Below are 18413 nucleotides of genomic sequence, written 5' to 3'. Positions count from 1 at the left end.
GGCGCCATCTTGTGGTGAATATTGTGAAACGGAATCAGTTGAGGAATGCTCAGTTTGTAATCAATTACCACCAATTAAACCAAGATGGACTGTGCAAACAAATCCTCCAGGTGGGTCCAAATACTGAACGACTGCAGCCACAACGTCTTGCAAACTATCCACCAGTGAAGACCAATGAATAGTGTGAAAGCCTGATTCTCTCCACCAATATCGTTGAACACCTTCATTTATTAAGACCACTTAACACCCGCTGGATGGATTTCTCCCCGTGTGTGGTGCTATAACCGCGTCCTCCTTTCTGGTTTCTTGGAGGAGAACAGCTGCAGTCCTCATCAGAACGTGCTCACGGCCGGTTGGAACGCTTCGACCACACGGGCCCCAAGGTTTCTGTGTGCTGCCTCTGCTCCTGCAAGAACGTGATGCTGGCGCGTCCAGCTGTTCTGCGAGCATATGTTGGAACCTGCTCTAATGGGAGCAGATACATGAAACATTTAAAGACGTATCACATTTAATGAGGAGAATAAGTAGCAAATGACAGGAGGTTAAAGCAGTGTTTTATTTTATGACCAGACTAAAGATATGTCTGTACTTGCTTTTTGCATCTGTGGGCTCCGGCGCATCGTCACTGACCTCTCGGGGTCCTTGGACCGCACTTTGGTGACCACACACACACACACACACACACACACACTGAATAGACTCGGAGCCTGGCCGTGGGTGTTTCTCGGGAGGAGGGGAAGAGGCAGAAATCTCCTCAAAGTGGGTGGGAACTTTAAAGTTTTCAGGGGGGCTTTCCCTTTCGGCAGACAGACGGATGCGGCGGCCAATAGGTGCTCAGTAGTATTCTGCAGCAGCCAACCGGATCGGCCTTGGAAGTATATACTACACGAGAGAGTCGCGCAGGTTGAGCTGTTGTGTTGTCACTTCGTGGACGAGAGGGACCGCGACGCGTGACGCTTTAGTAGTGATGCGTTAAACCTCAGCGCTCGCGCTCATTCCGACTCCCTGGATCAGCTGCGAGGCGACGGACGCCATGGTCCTCATCACAAAAGAGCGGGTGCGCAACAGGAGGCCCGGTCCCGGTTTCGGATCGTCGCCGCGGATGCACTGAACGTGGGCCCACAGAGAGACGCGGCGCCGCGCGGAGCCCGCTCCGATCTCCGCGAAAAGCAGCGAAGCCCCGAGCCTCGCGCGCGTGCGCGTGTTTTCACAAGAGTGGGGTGGGGGGGCTCGAGCGTGGGAGCGGAGTGGGGGATGTCGAGCAGAAGTGGAGCAGCGCCTCGGGGGTGCAGCAACCCCAGCCTGCAGCCCCTCCGGGCCACGGTCCCGTACCAGCTCCAGAGGGGCTCGGCTCCGCTCAGCAGAGAGGTCAAGACGGGTAAATACACGCGCAGGAGGGGGGGGGGGGGGTCGCACCCGCACGCACACGTCCATGCGGTGTAGAAGCTCGGGAGTTGGGTTGATCTCACAAGACCATCAATAGCAGCGTTAAACGTGATGCTGAAGGTGTCAGGGGTCAGTCTGCATATGAGTCTGATTAGAGTGGGTTTAAACAGAGCAACGTGAACTGCTCTTCCCTTTAAACAAGCAAGTTGAGCAAAATGCGTTACAAATGAGTTAATTACCAGCACGTTCACTAACTGTTGAGAGAATCTGGCATAAGAATGAAATGTTTCTCACCTGAGATGTGGTGACGTGCGGTTTGTGAGTGTATCGGTTCCCATAATGTTATGTGGAGACTGTGCCGACCCCTCGCACTCTGACCCGTGCGAGCTCCGTGCTGCCGCAGCCTTAAAGGCCTCTTTGTTCCACGCGGCACGTTGTTTTTAACTGTACACACGCAGCCGTGCTTGTTTACACACCCTGCCCTCTGGCCCGTGTGCAGCGGGACGGTTCTGGTCCACACACACACACACACACACACACACACACACACACACACACACACACACACACGCACACACACACACACACACACACACACACACACACTGCATTTCTGAAGCCTGGGAGTCATTTTGTGCTCCACTCCTGCTGAAACCCCCGCGTTCGCGCGTGTCGTGCACTGTTGCTACAAGCTCGACGTGATCGCACAGGCAAACGCGATCATCACCTTTTACACAGAAATAGTTGCGTGCTGGGTGGAGGCTTGCTCGTGGGCTCACTGGGTTTCCTGTCTCTTCCAGCTGACAGGGCGCCGAGGCCCACCATCCGCAGGACGCTGTCGCTGGACGCCATCGTTGGACCCTACCTGCAGGGCCAGTGGCCCAGAGAGGCCGAGGGCCTCAACGACAAGGCCACGCAGGTGAGTGACGCGCGCGGCGCCGCCGCCAACGTGGCCGGCGCGTATTTCCCAACGAGCCTGTTGCTTCATGTGGCAGGTTTTGAAGGCAAACGTCTTTGTCTGCTCCGCTGCTCTGTGTTAAACGTTTGTGTGGAGCAGATCTGGCGTCGGCGGCGCAGGTGTTCGGCGGTTCCAGCTCGACGCTGCGCGTGGAAGGCAGCCAAGTGGAAATAGTCGTTTTTGTTCGTCTGCTGCTCTTCTCTGCCCCCCCCCCCCCCCCCCCCCCCCCCCCCCCCCCCCTCCACTGTATCTGTGCCTAACTAGTGCACAAAGCCCAGACTACCATCACCAAGCTCCGCAGCTTCATCTTCGCTCCTGACACATTTCTAGCTCAAACGAACCCCCTTCGCCTCCATTGTGAGGAGCAGACCCCTCCTGACCTCATTATGCAGCCACCCCATCCCCCAGCACTCTCCTCAACCACGCACACACACACACACACACACACACACACACACACACACACACACACACACACACACACACACACACACACACACACCTCCTCAGCAGGCACGTTTCTGCATCTTTTCTGTGTGAATCTTACTGAAGCTGGGCAAAATGAACTCCCTCCCATCTTTTTAGTATATGACCCATAACCTAATGAACCAAAAGTCCGAGGACCACAGTATTGATTGGATTGGAAAGCATTGTAACTGAAGTTATTACACTGCTGGAGCATATGCCTTTAAATTAATCTGGGTCAGCAGTGGAGCAAGCAGCTCTATGGGCACGAGCTCAAAACATCCAAATTCAATATTTTAAATAATAATTATATTGATAATGACAGTTGTGATCCTGTTATTGTTTCGCTGCTGTTAATGAGCTGTCCAAGCTGGAAAATTAGCCCCGCAGACGAAATGCTCCGCTACCTTCCAGTCTTTTTATAGCTTGCTCTCCCATGGTTCCTAGTTTATATTTTGAGGAGGGTGGAGTATTTAGTATTGCAGTAATGGGGGGGGGGGCAGCTGTAACTCTAAACCCAATGTCAGAGTATGAGTGACTCACGCTGTGTAGGGACTTATTTAGTCTGCGTTGGCTGGACAGGGGCGAGCGTGTTTCTGTGTTTCTCTGCAGGCGGATATGACAATGGGACGACTCCTCTGAGTCGTGAGACCAAGAAGCTTTCAGACCATGTTTTGAGGGTGGGGTCTGACGTGAGCGTGGTCCTGGCAGTCGGAGGTTAAAGGCCGCATGTAGCCGGGCCGCGTGGGTCAGGCCGAAGCACCAGAACCAGCCGTAGTTCATCCTGGGCATCAACTTAAGCAGGTTTTCATCCGGCGACGATGAACCTCGAGTCGTCCGCTCTCACCCAACAACAGGCTGTGGCAGCAAGTAGCAGAAGATCAAGAGTCGGTGTGAAGAAGTCGGTACGGTCACATGGAGCGAATGACATCATTTAAAAGGGCACTCAGAGTTTCCCTGCTGGCTGTTTGTCTCTGCAGGACGTGGCTGTGAAAAACAAGGCTGCTGCGTTGGTGATGATGTGTGAAGGTGCACTGGGGTGTTGAATGCTGATGGCTGCGCTGTATTTTTAGGCTTTACAATGATGTGGTTTGGGTGTTTTTGATGTGTTTTGCAGCTCCGAGTGGTTTTCTAGTCGCCTTCCTCTGTACAGTTGTTGTGAAGCAGGTGCGAGCGGCAGCTGTGCCTCTCTGCGCGTCGGTGTCGTACATTTGCTGCTCGACGTTTTACTGACTTTAACAGAAACGAGAGGAAGCAAACTCGGCCCTGCTGGAAGCCGGGGCCGATGGAAACTGGCCGTTTATTAAACATCACAGCGTACAGATATGACGAATTGGACTCCGCATTGACCACACTGTTGTATTTACTTCTTTATTTAGACTCCAAGCTCCTGGGCAGAAGACACGCGGGGCCGGAGAAGCGCCGGCGGACACAAGCGCTCGGCTTCATGGGGCAGCGCGGAGCACCTGAGGGAGGCAAGCGCTTCACTCTCTCTCACATGAGCACGAAACGTCAGCAGTCCCAGACGGGACTGTTTGAACGAGAAGCTGGGAGCCATTACTCCCTCTCCTCTGCCCTCAGGTGGCCAAGCTGAGGCACCAGCTGCAGAAGCGCTCCCGTCACACCCCCCCCTCGGCAGGATACGAGCTCCCCCAGCGCCCGCTGCCCGCAGGCCACGCAGCCGGCGTCACCCAGGTAGCTACAGCTGGGTTTGCGTCCGCGGGCGCTGGTGTTTGAACGGACGCTGGCGCTGCCAGTCGGGCCTCCAGAGGCAGGCGGGCCGGAGCCCAGTAACAGGGATATAAAAAAACACCGGTGCTTTTCTTAGGAACGGCTGTCATCAAAGCTCGCGTGCTCCTGCAGCCCTGTCACTGAAGCCACGGTATCATGCGGTGCCATTCAAACACAGAGCGCTAGCAGAACTAAAGGCAATGTGAATAAACCTTGAGATGAAGCGACCGGCGCTCTAAACCTGCTCCTTGTTTCGCATGTTTCTCCTCAGACGATGCCCCTGATGCCCCTGAACCGACTCGCCCCTCGCCTGCGGCGAAGTGTGGAAGGCCTTAATCTGGAACTGGAGGAGGTGTTTGTGTCTGAGAAACCTGATGATGACCATGAGGTTAGACACTGAAATATGCCCAGCATGCATTTATCCCAAAGTCATAATAGTGTAATGTATTTAATACATACATTTAATTCCTCCTATTACAGATTTTGGACATCCCAGATGGCCACAGGGCCCCTGTCCCTGCACAAAGATGTAGCAGTGGTTCTCAGAGTGAGCCGTCTCCAGGGCCCTTGGATCCTTCTCTCCTCTCTCCTTCTCAGTCCCCTTGTCCTCTAGATCCATTACTTCTGTCCCCTTCAAGTTCCCCTTGTCCACTCAACCCAGTGCTTTTGTCTCCATCAGAGTCTCCCTGTCCCATGGGAGAAGCAGGTGAGAAATTAAATTCGGTGGTGTTCTGGGTTAAAGCACTACACTCTGATCTCTCTGTGCAGATTTCTCTATAATTATTGGAATTGTTCCATCCGTGTGTGCAGACCTGGCGGACTGCGAGACCCCGTGTTCTTCTGCATCAACATCGCTGCCTTCGTTTGCCCTGGACCCTCCTCACCTGCAGCCCTGTTCTACGTCTCCTCGCCCAAACAAAACCTACTCGTTCCAGCGCCAACCACCAGAGGGATGCGAGCGAGTACGAGTATGCGAGGACACGCTGTGAGTAACGCCTTATGGACCATCACATCGTTTCCAAATGATGTAATGTTAAATGAATTAAGCCTTTGGGGAACATCAGGACATACATTTTATCTGGGAGTCTGGCAACAACCCCATCATGCTCCAACACAGTAAAGTAAGCATCAGACAAGCAAAGCTGCAAAGAAAGATAAAAAGCAACAACAGCTAGTAAGAAGAAATCCTTACTCACGTCAAGTACTGTGCAAAAAAAGGACAGAGAGTACAAACAAGAGTTGGTAGATGAATCACTGCCTAACTGTGATTATTCAAGCTGAAAACTGTTGGAAAAAACAACTGAAAGAACAAGAATTATTGTGAATACAGAGATACTAATTGACAGTGTAAATAGCATTAAACACTTCTATGTATTATAAAAGTTATTTAAAATCAGTTATTATTATCATAATATCACATTATTGTCAAAACATAGTTGATTAGAATAACAGATCTCCAGGTGAGTCAGAGGATGAACCACATGTTGTGAAAATTCTGTGTGCAAGTACAGTTTGGTCCTTTTGTTCGATTCCGTGTACAAGGACACTGTGCTCAGATTATTTTTAGAAGAGGTTTGCACATTTCCGATTATGCGAAAAGGCTTAAACACACGCGGAAACAAGTTGATACATATTGTATCCAGAGTATAAAGCATCTGCAGTGCATCTGGGTTGCTCTTTATGAGGCAATTCATAGCTCCTTATGCTTATATTGCATCTTTGTTTGCCTTTACATTTAGGTCCACTTGTCAGGATGAACCTCTCCTCCAGCCGTCCTGCCCTGATCCCAATAAAGTCAACTTTACCCCCCACGGAGGCTCTGCTTTCTGCCCTGTCAGTCTTCTGAAGCCCCTCCTGCCCTCCATGGACCTCCTCTTTCGTGGCCTGTCTGTGTCTCCTGTCACAGGCTGCCCAGGTCAGGCCTCTCCTACCCGACACCTGGGCATGCAGTAGGTGTGTATGTGAGTAGAGCTCCTCAGGACTAAAACACACTGCTCTACTGAGATCTGGACAAACTGGAAGTTTGGATTTATGTGCTCATCACTGATGTAAAATGATAATTGTGAAGAAAAAAAAAGAGACTTTTTTTGAATAGTGTTTGTTGTCATCATTCTTTAGACTGAATTAGATGACTGGATTTCTGATTTTATTTCCACCTGAATCATGCTGTGATTGAGCTGATGAACCAAAACGAGTCAATTCAGAGTCAGAAACCTCAAGCACTTAAAATGTGCTTTACTGTTGACTCTTATTGTTTGCAAAGCAATACATTTATAAAACAAATTACTTTGTTTGTTACTGAAATTTCATAAAACCGTGGTTGAAGATGAATATTATAGCCTATAGTTTACAGTGGCTTACTTTTATACAGAAGTATTTCTAGAAAGAGATATATTTTTGTAACTTTGTAGGCTGGGGATGCTGTTTTTGTATTTACCAAAGGAATCTTGCCTTTGTTTACACTCCTGTGGTTCAAGCGGGAATGGACTTCTTATTAGTTCTACTTGCATAGAGCAGGAACCATTATAATCAAATTGCTATTGTTGTTGCCAATTTTGAACTAAAGAATTTGACTGTGTTATGTGGATAATGTTCCTTTGTAGCTTGAAATGTATCTGCTTTGATATGAAAGAAGTTGATTCCCTCTGAGTTCAAACGCAATTGCATAACTCACACTTCTAACGGCATAATTCTATGCAAATTGAAAAATCAAAGCATGAGCAATTGTGTTTTTCATCTATTATCAGAGCAGATTTAACACATTGTAGGGTGATGACAGTTAAAGTCTTTAGTGTGCTGTATCTTATTGTGATAAAAAAATAAAGCTTTATGATTCAACGTCATTATTTGAAGAGCATTTAAGAAGTTTTTAGCATTCTATTTACTATGTTTGCATTTGACACGTGGAAATGCGCTTTAAACCGGAGCACCGCCTTTTGTCAAAACGTTGTGGTTGTGATTGGCTGGGAGTTCACCGCGAAGCCTGACATGGACCAATCAGCTTGATCCACATCCTAGGACGACAAAAAGACGCGCGACATTTTTAAGGAAGGACCTCATATTTTAAAAATAGCTGTTCTTAGAGCTGCCGTATTACACAACACGTCTACAAAAACACAATTATGACAAAATCAGTTCACATAGCTGTATGGGTTATATCACTCGACTGAAGAAATTAAATAGGCATAGCACAGTGTGTTTTTCATTTTATTAAGCCTCAGTTCGCTATTCAGGCTCGCCTGTTCAGACTAAGGGTCCTTCCGCTAACTCAATTTTCCAGACATCCCCCGCTTTTTCTCTTTAATTATCGGCTAAGTTTCCCGATGAAAACCTTTAAAGGTTGAAATGGGATACCGCTGATATTGCACCTGTCCCGGATTAGATATTCGGACTGTCGGAGGCACAAAACACACGAACTGAGACAGATTTGACAATAATAATATGATTTTGTGCAGCTCCACATAATTCGAGAGACAGCTAGCGAGCTCTGGCAGCAGCTGTTGTGCCAAGGAGGGTTTTGTTAATTTATTAGCAACACCTTCAGCCACTACAAAACACAAAGTTAACGTGAACGCGAGCACTGTTTGCGGGCTCGTGTCAGCGGCTATAGTGGAGCGGGACGTCGGCGTTAGGGGCGCGGGGAGCGGAGCGGTGTCGGTCACTATACCCGGGCTGGTAGACGACAGTATGGCCGCGGGGAAAGGTGCAGGAAAAGCGGCCCCGCTGTGGGACAATACGCGGATACGGTTCATTGTTTGCTTCGTTGGAGTCTTCGTGTGCTACTTCTATTACGGAATATTACAAGAGACAATGTAAGTAACTGTCGACTACGTGCCCCTGGTCTGTGAGAAGCTTTATACATGTGTCGACCGTCCTGCACCAAACTCCACTGAAAAATAGCTCAATTTAAAACCCACGTGAATACCGAAACACTTTTTTTAATTTAAAGGTAGGCCGTGTACCTCAGTTGGTTTTAGATTCGCAAACTGCCATATCTGGAAAGAGACGTTTTAAAAGGTTTTCTCATCCTTTTCGGATAGGGTTTAGCATTTTCTTGCAAATGCAAAGTGCCTTATGTCCTGAATCTTTCTTAAATAAAAAAGTCCTCTATCAAATATTATATCTACGTCAGCAAACCACCACATCAGTAAGTCACAATTGTTGTTTTTACAGCTCAATTTGGGAAACTAGCATTTTGTAAAATGTGTGGATTCGCCATAATGGCTATTTGTGGGTTTCTACAGACAGTACGTGTTGTAAGGGCAGTGGACAGTCCTGTGTCAAATGATATGCTGTTTGAGAGAGCATCTGGTTTCAGAATGACGACTTGAAACTGATGACTTTGTCCAATAATTTGGAAAAAAAGGATCATTCAATCTTGTTATGAAGCTCTTGGCTCATAATTTATTTCAGTTTTGTGTTGACTGTCTTCAATGTCCTGCATTCAACACAGTGTTTTTTCTCTATATTTTACAGTACTCGAGGTGATTATGGTCAAGGGGACAAGAAGGAGAAGTTCAGATTTGCCCGGACATTAGTCCTCATCCAGTGCATCATCAGTGCTTTGTTTGCGAAGATCTGTGAGTATATACTGCATGGAAGAGGCACAGATAAAAGTTTCTGTGTGTTTGTGTGTATAGTGCTTTAATATAAAACATATCTTTCATTTTAGTAATCACGTTCTTTGAGGGCTCTAAGCAGGATCATACCAAGAGCTGGCTCTATGGGCTGTGTTCCCTTTCTTATCTTGGAGCCATGGTGTCCAGTAATTCTGCCCTTCAGTATGTCAACTATCCCACACAGGTGAGTCTGCCCTTTTTAGATAAAAACAAAGAACAATTGATTAGGTCACGTTATTCCTTTTGAACCTATTGGTCATATGTGATTTTCCCACAATCTTGTATCCTAATGCAAAGTTAATGTTGTAGGTCCTGGGGAAATCTTGCAAGCCGATACCAGGTAATAGAATAGTGTTCCTTTTAGGTTTTTCTGCTTTCATTTAAAAATGTAACCTTTAATTGTTTACATATTGAATAAATATTTGTTGTATTTTACATGCTACATTGTGCAACATGTAGAAAAGTGCAGGGTGACTTTAAGCATTATTTTTTTGTTGTTACAGTGATGATTCTTGGGGTTACAATATTGAGGAAGAAGTACCCTTTTGCTAAGTACCTGTGTGTGCTGCTGATCGTGAGTGGCGTGGCTCTGTTTCTCTACAAACCCAACAAGAGCTCACATGTCGCAGATGACCATGTTTTTGGGTTTGGAGAAATTCTACTGGTGAGTTCTGTCTTAAAGTTTCATTGTACCTTTTAATCGGCTTTGTGCTTGTAATTTTTTTTGTGATGTTAACGCATCTCACAGCTTGTACGTGTGTTGTGCTGTGCCGTAGCTGGTCTCTCTGACGTTGGACGGTTTGACTGGAGTGGCTCAGGACCACATGAGGGCCCGCTTTCAGACAGGCGCAAATCACATGATGCTGAACATCAACATGTGGTCCACTCTGGTGCTTGGACTAGGTAGGGCAGCTGTGCTCTGAAACACTTGCATGTAGCCAAATATATCATTTATTCAAACCAAGGCTGCATCAGCCTGTTTCTCTGATTCGCACACCTGCGGCTAGAGAGAACAAACTAATGAGCTAAATCACCTTCATATGGTTCAGTGCTGCCAAATTTTGGCTGCATGATCACAAACACTAGTGACCACCTGGTGTAAAATTCTGATTCTGGCGCTTTTACAGTTCACAGTGCTTGATTTTAAAGTATGACTTCTGAGTTTATATGTTCACTAATGTAAATAGGTGGTGTGAGGCAGTAAGCATCATTTCCCTCCCCACCACCACCACCATCAAAAAAAAAACATTATTCATTAAGTCAACATGTGTTGTGCTGTTGTTGATAGAAGTGCATTACCTCAAAGGCCTTAATAATGTGAAAAGAAAACTATAAATGAGTGAAAAGTAAGGCAAATGAAACCAACCCAATATGAGAGCCTCTGTAAGCTGACGCTTTATGATAAAGATAAAAAAGTCAAAGCCATTATGAGAACTGAGGGACTGTTATCATTCCTACAACAAATTGGCTGCAGCTGCCATCACATGATTCTGAGCATATCTCCTGCAAATCTGGTTTCTACTTGTATAGGTTGCAATAAAATGAAACATGCAATAATTGCTTTTACAATTGTTGGGTTCATTTTAGGGTTGTTAAAATACTGACACCCCCACGCGTGCCTTAGCCAGAAATCTGCTTTCAGTCGTTTAATTGCTGGTATTTCCCAGGATACATGGGTATTCTTACATCTTACCAGGACAGAAAAAGACTGAACAAGCTGGTGAGGAAGGCCAGCTCTGTCCTGGGATGTCCACAGGACTGTGTGGAGGAGGTGGGGTACAGGAGGATGTTGGCCAAGCTGACATCCATCATGGACAATTCCTCTTACCCACTGCACCAGACTGTGGGAGCTCTGAGCAGCTCCTTCAGTGGCAGACTGATCCACCGACAGTGTGGGAAGGAGCACTACCGCAGGTCCTTCATCCCCACCGCTGTTAGACTGTACAGTGTAGACGTCTGACAGGCTCAAATGTGCACTGTTTTTTGGTCACTTTATCTTGTACACTATTTCTGAGTTGTTTATATGTACATAATGTTGTTTATTACTATTACTTCTAACATTTTTAATGCTCATTTTTCTTGCAATCCTGCACAATTTCTTTGCTGTCTTCCTGTGGCTGTTCCAGCAATTGAATTTCCCTGCTGTGGGATCAATAAAGTTCATCTATCTATCTACAAGTCTACACACCCCCCAGTAAATTCAGTATGTTATTACAGTATTAAACCACATGGTGGAGCTATAGGTCCACACTGACTGATTTAAATTTTCGCATCACAAGTGGAAACTAAAATATAGCTGTAATGCAGCAAATGTGACATGAGTTACTGAATTATGTTGTAAAATGTTCTTTATGTTGCTGTTCTCTTCTTCTCGTCTCTTAGCTGTGTTGTGGACTGGAGAGGTGTGGGAGTTCCTGAGTTTCACTGAGCGCCACCCAAGCATCTTCTATAATATTCTTCTCTTTGGACTGACCAGTGCTTTAGGCCAGGTGGGTGAATGAAGGGTTGATCATACAACAGTGTTATTGTGTGAAAGAAGGGGATTGCTATATAGTGTTTGAAGTACTTTGATAAATATAATTTCTGCTTGCATCATTTATTAGACCTTCATTTTTATGACGGTGGTGTACTTTGGGCCCCTGACCTGCTCCATCATCACCACCACGAGGAAGTTCTTCACCATCCTTGGATCAGTTATTCTGTTTGGCAATGTCATGACTGCGTTGCAATGGGTTGGCACCGTCCTAGTGTTTCTCGGTGAGAATTCGTGACATCCTTTTCTCCCACCTTTGCTCGTTAATTACAGTTTTTGGGTTACCCCACACAAGCCATGTATGACTAGAAAATTATGTATTGAGAGTACTGTGTATTTAACACCATCTTAGAATAGATGCATATGTACATGCTTTGTTCTATGATTATATTGGATAGTTTGTTAATTTTATTTATTATTTTATTAATAATTGGTCAAATCCAGCATGTGACTCATGTTTTCTCTTTTTAGGTCTCGGTTTGGATGCTAAATTTGGCAAAGCCCCTAAGAAAACAACACACTAAAACACCTGGAAGATTTGCAGAACAAATGCAAAACCTCTATAGCCAGTTTCTTATTTTCATAAGACATCCTGTAAAGGCATACTATATGTGCCTATGATTTAAGTACAGTCAGATTTCTTAACTGTATTTAAGAGAGAGTTGTTGTAGTTTTGAACTGCAGCTTTTGTTATGTACTGTTGAAAAACTGTAACAATGTTTTACATGGGATTAGGTCCTGAATGACCTGTAAGGATCAATGAACATCCAACCACAAACTACCTTGTGGAATTTGGACTGACTGAAGTTCACAGGAGGAAAATACTGTACTTGGACAAATCCCCAGCTCACCTCAGTTTTTAGATCGAAGTAGAAACTCTAAACAAGGCCTACAACATTTCTACCATTTAACTGAACAACCTACCACCAAATAAGGAGTGGTGTGCAAAAATATTGATTGAATGTGTAACATTATTGCATATGTAATTTGTTTCTTGGCAAAACTAGCCAAGTGTCATGCCATTTATAAAATATAAAGAGCTGTATGTAGGCTGTGGTGTTACGCACAATCTTACTATTGAGTTGTTTTTACTTTTTTTTGTACAAGTTGAAAACAACTTGCCATAAAGGGAACTTGTGATATTTCATGGTGATTTCCTTTTCATTACCAATACTTGGTTGGTTGTATACATTCAATAGGTGAGTGTTATTAATTACTTAAAACAGTGGTATTTATTAATATTTAATTAATAACATTTATTAATGTTAATAAATAAAACCAACCAGCAACTTATACATCCTTAGGCCTGGCTTAGTAAAATAGAATGATTTGTTTTTAAAAGTAGTAAAATCTGGATGGTAGCAGTGTATTTATAGTGTAGCTGCCAATTAATGGCACAGTTTAAAGGCTAAATAATTGTTGTGATGCACGAAAGTGACGTAAGTGTCCATAACGACATAATGACAACAGTTATAAAAAATCATTTACACATTTTAAACACGTAAAAATAAAATGAATGTAACATCACGTAGAGTAAATACTACTGTTTAATATAAACCATGCAACGTTATGACATTTACTTTTTATTGTATAAAGTCTTTTAGAAGACGTCTCTCAGCTGCATGGGATATTTTTTGGAAGTAAAATGATAATTGTGGTGACCATTAGTTTTGCCAGGATAAAATACTGCATGTTAGAAAAAAAATTAAACACTACAGCAGTCAAATCCTAACGAATTACAAGCATAGTTTGCATATATGTCTTGTCTTATTACACAAGCGGTCTGTAAAGTGTTTTAATAAGTAATAATCGCGTGTTTTCGCCGCTGTCCATCAGGCATTATGTTTAGCGGCCTATTTATGAGCTGGGCCTTTCTTCCGTCGCGCTCCCATATAATAGTGCGCATCATTTTGGCAAGGCTTCTTGTTAAGTTGTTTTTTTCTGTACTACTACAGCTTGAACTCACAAACTCCAATATGCTGGCTTTGGTCCGAAAACAGCTTAGAACCCACCCTTCCGTAAGTGTGATTAATTCCTAATCACGAAATACCGGTATAAAGACTTAGTTTCATGAAATTGGTTAGCATTCTGTTTGGCTAACTTAGCTTAGCTCAACTAGTTAGCGTTGCTAACGTTAGCGAGCTAGTACGATGCCAATGACCGCACTGACTTTGACAAGTTCTGGTCGTTAAAAAGTATTGAGTGACCTTTACCAAAAGGTCTGTAAACGTTTTTTTTATTTAAAACTTTTAAGTGTCAAGCATACCAGTGACATTTTAGTAGAATTTGGTACTTTGTTGTCACGGGTCACTACTTCCTTTACCCGATTCTTACCTATGTGCAGAAATTTGCAGCAGCTAGTGAAGTAGCATTTCTTCATATTTCACGTCTAGTAGAACCTGAACTACCTATATGATTGTTACACAACTGTTGGTATAGAATTCATTCAAATCAGCTGATGGGATCGCTTAATATTTGTATACATTCAGTTGTTGCGTCAAATCGCCCATCTTCAGCGCATGCTATCAACTTGCTCACTAAGGGACTTTGATTAGAAGCTGTGTGTAGTTAATTTTTTATTTCAGGTTTTCTGTCTTGTGTTTTTAGTGTATACAGTCTGTCAGCGTTTTGTGTTTAGCTTCCTTAGTGTTTACTCTGGGAAACTTGTGCTTAAATAGATAAATAGGTTCTACCTACGCATTTGTCACAGCTCATCCCCCTCTTCATCTTCATTGGTGGAGGAGCAACCATGGCCGCGATGTACCTCGCTCGCCTGGCGCTGAAGAATCCCGATGTCTGGTAAGTGTTTAAAACAAACAAAACAAAAGAGCATTTTCTTTTTGTATCCCGGGCTCTTTAGATGTCCAAAATTCTATCATATTTGCACACTAGTCTCTATCATTGTTGCCGTTTAGTTTTGACTGTGCATAAATCTATTCATGTTTGCTTATGCTTATTTTTGTTCTACAGCTGGGATAAGAAGAACAACCCCGAGCCCTGGAACAAGTTGGGCCCAAATGATCAGTACAAGGTGTGACTCCGTCTTTTAGGAAATTGTATTTATCATGCTGGTACACTCAGGGTTTTGTGTAGTGTAGAATGTAGGTGGTTGTATTCACGGATGTAGTATGGATTTATGCCAAACCTGTTACCTGGATTATTTTCTTTTAATAGGATTAACCAAATGCGATAATCGGGTTAATTGTGACTTGTGGAAAGTAATCGGATGAATCTTAACTGTTCACACTTGATTAAAGGTAACAGAAGTTTCCGGAATACACCTGAGTAAAGCTTTAGTATTTGTGAAGTACTTTTTTGCACAAGGATTCAGTATTATAAGCATGTTTTATTGAACCTCTTCCTGTTAAAAGAAAACATGTGCTTGACCCTAAAACCCCCTGCATTCACTTTTTATTCATGTTTGTGAATTTTTTTTAATCGGACTAAGATAAGTTTGTATTTTCAGCTTTTCGCCGTTAACATGGACTACAGCAAGCTAAAGAAGGACCGTCCTGACTTCTAAAGATCATATTGGCTGGACCAAAAGCACAAAATTGAGCAAATCCGCACTACCCCACTGTGAGCTTTTTGGGGTTCCAATGTGTTGCAGAGGCTAAATCCGCACAGTGATTCATATTTAACTTTAGCTAGTGCATTTTATTGGCTGTTCAAACTGTTGTTTGAGATCTAATTTTGAATGGTTGCCAATAAACTAAGGGAGTCTTTTCTCCTCCATACAAAGAAAAGAACCTGTTTAATTCATTCTTTGTTCTACATTTGTCTCCCATGTGCCTCACTTTTTATTTTTATCTCCCCTTTTTAAAAGCATATCACACATGCATACTAGACACTCGTCGTGCTTGGCTGTTACTACATGGGCTGTGTGTTCACCTCATTTCACCCTTTACACCAAGTGCTCAGGGTGACACTTGATGGCTTCTATCCAGAGCTTTATATGTATGATAATAAAGCCCTGGTTAGCACATTGATATGGTTATAGTTAGTTCTGCTGACAGCAGGGGCACTCAGTAAAAATGGTGAACCCGTCTGCTACCCACCTACTAGGTCAGTTTGAATGCTGCATTCTGGGCATTTTTAGTAAAGATTCATAGCAAATAGCATGGTAAATACGTTACAGATTCCTGAAGGGCAAATGGTGATAACGTGGCTCTCACATTGTGTTTGTTAAAAGCTAAAACAAAATGCGTTCCTGTGTTGATCTAAGCATTGGAAATGGGACTTTGTGGTGGGACATTCGGAGTTGGTTCTCCTTGTAGAATGCCATCGCTCTCAGCCAGATGAGTTTGTAAATGTCAACAGGTCGTGCTGTTCTATCTGCAGCTCAGAGAAACGCGACAAGGATGAGCAGCCAACACGAACTAGAAAATGTCAAGGAGACATTCGTATTTGAATAGAAGCCCACGTATGAATCTTCACCCAGCCTCACGGTGGGTAACACTCTACACACCTATCTGTTTTTCTTTTCACTTGGGGAATGAAAATTAACTTCTGGCACAGCATGTACAGTAACAGTGCTTTATTCTGTTGATTCAAAGTCCTCAACCTCCTCAAAATAGCTTCTGTCAGTTCAGTTCTGCTTTCAGCTTATTAATAATGGAACAAATATAGACTTTCTTATTAGCACAAAATTTTTTGGAAGCAAAGCACAATCAATTGTCCTGCTGTGTGGCTGGACAGGGAAGATGTACACCTGAATGATAATGAAAACAAAAACGAATGTCTTGCTCAGAACCACAGAAGCTGTTTTGTGCTGCTGCTCGTTTTTCTGTTTCTCTACCAGCTGTAGGATTTGGTGCTTTAAAACAGGTGTCCTAGTTTTTAATGGCTGATAATATATACGAAATGAAATAGTAATAAAAAACATGTGATTTGGGATGTAAATAAAACAAACAGCACTGAAAACCTCATACTCAGATTTTATGAGTTTAAAGCTTTTTATACTGATGATTGTTTTTTTGTGTTGCTTCACTTAGAAGATAAATTATTTAAATGAGGTTTTTTTATAATGAAACAAAATATTGAAGCAATTAATGAACTATCAACAAAAACAATTTTTTTACCTAAACACAATAAAAAAATATATATTATTATATTTAATAAAAAATATAGTATTAATCATATCAAAACGCACCCAGCAGGTTTAAAATGTTGCTGACTCCTACTCGCTGTCTTAGTTTCTGAGTGAATTTTGATTTTCTTTACCCATTATGTAAAATAAAGCTTTTTTGTTGCCTGCCATTGACGCTCTGTCTTCCTGTCTGGTTCATTGTTGATGACTGAGGATCTTTCCTAATTGCTTAAATTGGCAAGAGGCTCCACCAGGGGTCAGCTTTTGACAGACAGTTTGAGGGTTCAGAGATCAAATGGCTTGATGGCGACAAATTCTCCGAGGACACTGGCTGGACACGAATGTAGAACCAATGACCTGCATCTTTACCCTCCAGCTCCTGACCTTTGACCCCTCTGTTGGAGCCAGCGCTTTTCTCCTGTGCTGCAGAAGGAGCAGTGAAAGAATAATGAGGGTAAAATAATGTGAGGCAAGGCACGAGGTGATTGCTGGTACTGCAAATTGTCTTTAAAGGTCATGCCAAAGGTCAGGTAGTCCAGTAACTGAAGACTATGTCTGCAACATTCATACTAACAAAGTCCTTAGTGAAGCGTCTTCTGAGTGTCTGTGTGAGTTTTCAAAGTGCAGGAGAAGGAATGAATAATATACTTTGATGAACCAGTGGGATCTTACACCCACAGTCATGCACTTATGTCCTGATTGCTTAGTAATACTGTTTACTTGAAAAAAGCCTTGCGTAATAAGGCAACAGCAATTTGCTTTTCTGTTTTATATGATGAACATGAAACTTTGTTTGTTTGTTTGATTTCTGCATGTATGGATGTAGGTCTGGTAAGTAACTAGATCAGGGAACCCAATGACACAAATGACACAAGTATGCCTGTCTTCATTCATTTATTAAGACATAGTTCCCTACAAAGTCAGAGAGGCCAGAGTGAGATGGTTTGGACGTGCAGAAGAGGGAGATTGACTATATTGGGAAAAGGATGTTGGAGATGAGCTGCCAGACAAGAGCACCAAAGAGGAAACACATGGATGTGCTGACAGGGGCCATGAGGTTGGCTGGTGATGCCCAGGATGGAGTGAGGTGGAGGAAGATGATTTTCTGTGGTGACCCCTGAGGTAACAACCCAAAAAGAACCTCAGTGGTGACCCCTGAGGTAACAACCCAAAAAGACCCCTGAGGTAACAACTACTCGTACTTTGAATATGTGCTTCAGAAGAGCTGGATGAATATTTGGCTCACATTAGTGCAGATTTGGAGAAAACTGTCCAGTATTCACAAACCTTCAAACAACGCTGTACAATAAGCAGGCGCACAGTCATAATCCCTCTGCTGGTCTTAGTCCTCTCAGCTGTTGTTCTCTGTGCTTCCATTCATCACCGTAAATCCTGTGATACACTACAGTTCACAGTTCACCAAGAAATTAAACTATTTTTCCTTTTCCAGCAAAAGCAAAGCAGCGTGCCACAGACAAGAAACACACAATAGTGTAGTTTATCTACTGTTATATTGTTGTCATTAGTGCCTCTGAAAAGCGTTTCCACTTCCAGTGAGTCAGGCTCGTTCACAGACACAGACACTCACAGATGTATTACTGGAGGAATAAACTGCTTTCCCCCTGCTGGGAG

General features: G+C 43.7%; 3 protein-coding genes and 1 long non-coding RNA gene across 6 annotated transcripts; 3 read left to right on the top strand and 1 right to left on the bottom strand.

The window, feature by feature from the left end:
* Positions 1–210: 210 nt before the first annotated feature.
* LOC129604478 (uncharacterized) lies at positions 211–2237 on the bottom strand. Its single transcript, XR_008695387.1, has 2 exons — positions 1681–2237; positions 211–652 (listed from the first exon to the last, which is right to left on the bottom strand). It is a non-coding gene; the product is annotated as an uncharacterized LOC129604478 (long non-coding RNA).
* Positions 880–7383, top strand: fam117aa (family with sequence similarity 117 member Aa). 2 transcript variants are annotated; one of them, XM_029160064.3, is made up of 8 exons: positions 880–1378; positions 2187–2305; positions 4189–4284; positions 4391–4504; positions 4812–4928; positions 5021–5246; positions 5351–5525; positions 6280–7383. In XM_029160064.3, the coding sequence occupies exons 1-8, from the start codon at positions 1255–1257 to the stop codon at positions 6491–6493; spliced, it is 1185 nt and encodes a 394-aa protein (XP_029015897.1). In that variant the 5' UTR covers positions 880–1254; the 3' UTR covers positions 6494–7383. The 2 variants fall into 2 exon arrangements, with proteins under 2 accessions (XP_029015897.1, XP_029015898.1); XM_029160065.3 differs by lacking the exons at positions 880–1378; positions 2187–2305 and adding an exon at positions 2672–3714.
* A 408-nt stretch (positions 7384–7791) lies between these two features.
* On the top strand, positions 7792–12834 carry slc35b1 (solute carrier family 35 member B1). Of its 2 annotated transcripts, none has more exons than XR_003786700.3 (9): positions 7792–8352; positions 9017–9120; positions 9213–9343; positions 9469–9499; positions 9663–9823; positions 9936–10062; positions 10856–11073; positions 11542–11648; positions 11763–11902. XR_003786700.3 is itself a non-coding variant. In XM_029159958.3 (9 exons), the coding sequence occupies exons 1-9, from the start codon at positions 8228–8230 to the stop codon at positions 12214–12216; spliced, it is 993 nt and encodes a 330-aa protein (XP_029015791.1). In that variant the 5' UTR covers positions 7795–8227; the 3' UTR covers positions 12217–12834. The 2 variants fall into 2 exon arrangements, 1 of the variants encoding a protein (XP_029015791.1); XM_029159958.3 differs by lacking the exon at positions 10856–11073 and adding an exon at positions 12164–12834 and having other exon boundaries at positions 7795–8352; positions 11763–11916.
* A 718-nt stretch (positions 12835–13552) lies between these two features.
* On the top strand, positions 13553–15441 carry ndufa4a (NDUFA4 mitochondrial complex associated a). Its single transcript, XM_029159889.2, has 4 exons — positions 13553–13710; positions 14403–14491; positions 14663–14723; positions 15159–15441. The coding sequence occupies exons 1-4, from the start codon at positions 13669–13671 to the stop codon at positions 15213–15215; spliced, it is 249 nt and encodes an 82-aa protein (XP_029015722.1). The 5' UTR covers positions 13553–13668; the 3' UTR covers positions 15216–15441.
* Positions 15442–18413: the final 2972 nt, after the last annotated feature.

This window comes from Betta splendens, chromosome 8 (assembly GCF_900634795.4).
Source record: "Betta splendens chromosome 8, fBetSpl5.4, whole genome shotgun sequence".
NCBI classification, from domain to species: domain Eukaryota; kingdom Metazoa; phylum Chordata; class Actinopteri; order Anabantiformes; family Osphronemidae; genus Betta; species Betta splendens.
This window is presented reverse-complemented; position numbering and strand designations above follow the sequence as displayed.